Source organism: Corvus brachyrhynchos, unplaced genomic scaffold (assembly GCF_000691975.1).
Source record: "Corvus brachyrhynchos isolate BGI_N302 unplaced genomic scaffold, ASM69197v1 scaffold72, whole genome shotgun sequence".
NCBI classification, from domain to species: domain Eukaryota; kingdom Metazoa; phylum Chordata; class Aves; order Passeriformes; family Corvidae; genus Corvus; species Corvus brachyrhynchos.
The window spans coordinates 1,057,564-1,061,130 of record NW_008236763.1 but is presented as its reverse complement, the minus strand read 5'-3'; the positions used below and the strand labels follow the sequence as shown (position 1 = coordinate 1,061,130).

The following is a 3,567-nucleotide window of genomic DNA, read 5'->3' as shown; positions in this document are numbered from 1 at the left end:
GGCCGCCAACCCCCCCTCGGTGCCCCACGAGTGACACCGCAGCGGTGCCGGACACGCGGAGCCACCCGCGTGTCCTGTAGCCCTCTCAGAGGGACACGGGCTGGCACAGCTGAGTTTTCCATCTGCAGAACAGCTCTGTCCCAGCCCAGCCCTGCTGCATCGCCGGGAATCAGCATCGCCCTGGGCAGATGGGAAACGGCCCCACATTCCTCCAGGACTCACCTCCACACCCCCTAAACTTGGAGAGTTCCTTCACTAGAACCTGTTTTTAGTGAAGGACGCTCCCAAGTGCTGTTCCAGATGCCAAAGATCTGAGTCACCCTGTGCTTCGTGAGCTCTGTGCACTTCAGTGAGACACAGGCATGAACCCAGTGGCATTTTCACCTCTTTTATTATACACAAAACATGAGCACAAAGTTCTACTGCGGGGGCTGACCACGTCCACGACCGAATCCACCTCTCTGAAACAGCAAAAGGAGAGTGTTAGAAATCTTGTGTCAAGCAATGACAGCAAGAACAAACATCATCAAAGCTCTTTCAACAGTCTAACACAGGCACAGGCCAGCCAGGTGAGTACCACCAACATCAACCCATTCCAGCCAGCTCTGTGGATCACACCTAAAATTCTTTCATTTATTAAGTGTAAAATCACGGACATCCAAAGAGCTCAGCTTGCTGTCAAACTTGTCACTGGCCTGTGTCCCACCACATCCTTTCCCCACAGCGAGCGAGCTGCGTGTGAAGGGTGACAGTTTCCAGCCTCTCTGACACCCTCAGAGTCCCACAGGCAGGACTTTCCAGCTTCTCCCCCATCAAAGCCTTCAACAAAGGAAGCAAAGCTCAAATACAAATACTCACAAACTGGAATTCAGTGGCTGCTCCAGCACCAGCCTCAGCCTTCTTGTCAGCACCAGCTGCAGAGAGAGGAGCAGTCAGTGCCCACAGAATCCCCTGCCCAGCACAGTGCTCCTGCCTGGGAGCAAAGCTTTAACCATCACACAGAACTAAAGCTGGGGCTAACCACAGCAAAGCGAAACAGCCGTAACTGAGCACATCTGAGAGTTACTGAACCAACCCCAGAGAAAATCCCACAGCTCAGCCAGACACAACTCCAGCAAACCTCCCATCCACCCACACATACAGACCCTACGCTACACCAAGAGTCTCATCTTCCCCTTTTCTCCCTGAGAGGAGCCCAATCGCTGGGACAATTGTCCCCCAGAGGGCAGGGGGGCTCAGCAGGGACACTCACGTGGCACGGCGCTGCGGCGGTACGTGTCCCGGTCAGCCTCGCCCCGTGTGAGCCTCGCCGGGCGCTCACCCTCCAGACCTGGAACACAGAGCACAGCCTCAAACACTGCTCACCAGCACACAAACAGCTCCTTCTGCACCCCGAGGTGGAGAACAGCATTAGCTCTGCCAACAGGGCCACACCTGGAGCAACTCAGGGAGAATAAACCTAAAGAAAACAGTGGTTTAATAAGGGAAGCTTCACTTTAAGGGTGAAATCCGCTCAAGTGTCCCAGCATGTGACAGGGTAGAAGTTAGATAACCTGAGAAGTGGATTTACAGCATCATCTCAACAGTCTTCTGCTCATCACACTAGTGCTGAACATTATTGCTGGTAAAACCCCAGAAACACTGGGAATCTGCCGTGTCCAACAAGCCTGCCCACAGCCGAGTCACAAACTGCAGGACAGAATTCTGACCCCAGCCTGAAACAGCCACACTGTCAGTACCCCAAATCCCCCCACAAAACACGTTTATGGCAGTAAAAGCAGATTATCTGTGGAATCTCAGAGATTAATACCAGACAGAACTTCTGCAGGAACACCCAGCCGTGGTGGGACCACCACCTCTCAGGGATTGGGATGTGTCCCTGGAGCCCCAGCTGGGGTCTGCCCACCCAGGCAGGATCCATTGAGGGGCAGCTGTGCCTGGCACACCTCAGTGTCCTCCTGCAGTCCACAGGCACTGGTTTGGCCACACAAAACCCAGTTCTTGTAATAATTCTTTTACTAAACACCTCTGTGGCTCCCAGGCTGCTGCTGCTGCCTCAAGCAGCTCATCCATAGCAAAAAAGAGCACCAGTGCAGCCCTTCCAAATATCTCTGCCCAGGTGGGGCTGAGAGAGGGCTCCAGCATCAGGACAAGGCTGTGACACAAACACACACGGCTCCTCCTGCACAAACCCCAGCCAGGAGCTGCCACCCCTCCCTGCCTGCCTCCCAGCAGGGATGCAGCTCCTTTAGCTCACTGGATAAACACAGCATCTAAAGAACAAATCTTGGAACATCCAAAGCAACTCAGAGATCAAAGAATGTATCGTCTTCTCAGTTTCTCTGCAATTCTTTCCTTTGAAGTGGGTGATGCTCCCATTTTGTTTGGCTCAGAGGCAAACTGCAGGAGCTGGGGGTGAACTCCCAGCAACCCCTGGCCCCAGCCCCAGCTGTGGCTCAGAAGCAAAAAGCACAACCCATGTGAGCCCCCAGAGCCAGAGCACATCTGGCTGCACCCCCAGCACCTCCTGCACTCGGGGGTGTGAAAACCCCCCAAGGGAAAATGAGAGCTGCAAGTCCAACACAGAGAACCACAGAACAGCTGGGGGTCGATCTGGAGATCATCCAGTTCAGCCCCCCTCTCAAGGCAGGGTCACTCACAGCAGGTGACACAGGAATGTGTCCAGAGAGGGAGACTCCACACCCTTCCTGGGCAGCTGTTCAGTGCTCTGCCACCCACATGGAAAGTTCTTCCTCACGTTGAGGTGGAATTTGTTGTGTTTTGGTATCTGGCCACTGCTCCTTGTCCTGTCACTGAGCGCCACAGAACAGAGTCTGGCACCATCCTCTGGCACACCCCCTGGGGATCTTTGTCTCCTCTCTTCCAGACTAACCAGGCCCAGCTCCCTCAGTCTTCTCCTCACAGAGAGATGCTCCAAACTCCTCAGCACTTCTGTGGGCTCTGCTGCTCCTCCACCACGAGTTTGCTGTAAACCTTTAACAACGAGCCCTGGCCAGCAGCACGTTCAGTGTCTGTGGTGAAGGCAGAGCAGGACACCCAACCTGGCCACAGGTGATCCCCAGCTGGGGCTCACCCAGCCCTGGACAGTACCTCCACCACATCCCAATCTCAGCAGGCATGCTCCCAACCTCCCCAGTCCCTGCAGAAGGCCAGTCCCCACTCAGACCATGTGTCCGTGGGTCCCCACCCCTCTCAGGGGACACCATCCCGGCGCCAGGTACAAAAGCAACAAACCCCAACCACATCTTTTTGCTATGTTCCCAATTTTACATCCAATCCCCACAGCCACACACACCTGGCACTGTCCTGAGTGCCCAGCAGCCCTGTGCCCACCCCAGCTCACCTTTGGGCCGGGGTCTGCCGGTCTCTGGGCGGCTCCGGCGCAACGTGGCCGGGACAATCTCGGGAGGCAGGTGGAGATAATCCCGCAGGTACTGGATGCCCTCGTTGGTCAGGTACCAGTAGAAGTGTCTCCAGGCAAACTGCTCCTTCACGTACCCTCGGGACTTGAGGGACTGCGGGGAGAGTTCCCAGTTACTCCCAGTT

At 55.4% G+C, this 3,567-nt stretch overlaps 2 protein-coding genes across 2 annotated transcripts in view; both read right to left on the bottom strand.

Moving 5' to 3' along the window:
* The window catches only part of NUDT3 (nudix hydrolase 3), a 28,839-nt gene extending 27,987 nt beyond the window's left edge, over positions 1–852 (bottom strand). Inside the window, exon 1 of the mRNA XM_017727211.1 lies at positions 553–852. Coding sequence (XP_017582700.1) covers positions 553–658 — 106 coding nt within the window. The 5' untranslated portion in view covers positions 659–852. The remainder of the gene's footprint in view (positions 1–552) is intronic.
* Positions 369–3,567, bottom strand: part of LOC103625298 (40S ribosomal protein S10) — a 3,623-nt gene continuing 424 nt past the window's right edge. The window contains exons 2-5 of the mRNA XM_008644707.2: positions 3,365–3,536; positions 1,253–1,330; positions 859–914; positions 369–461 (exon numbers count right to left, since the gene is read on the bottom strand). Coding sequence (XP_008642929.1) covers positions 420–461; positions 859–914; positions 1,253–1,330; positions 3,365–3,536 — 348 coding nt within the window. The 3' untranslated portion in view covers positions 369–419. The remainder of the gene's footprint in view (positions 462–858; positions 915–1,252; positions 1,331–3,364; positions 3,537–3,567) is intronic.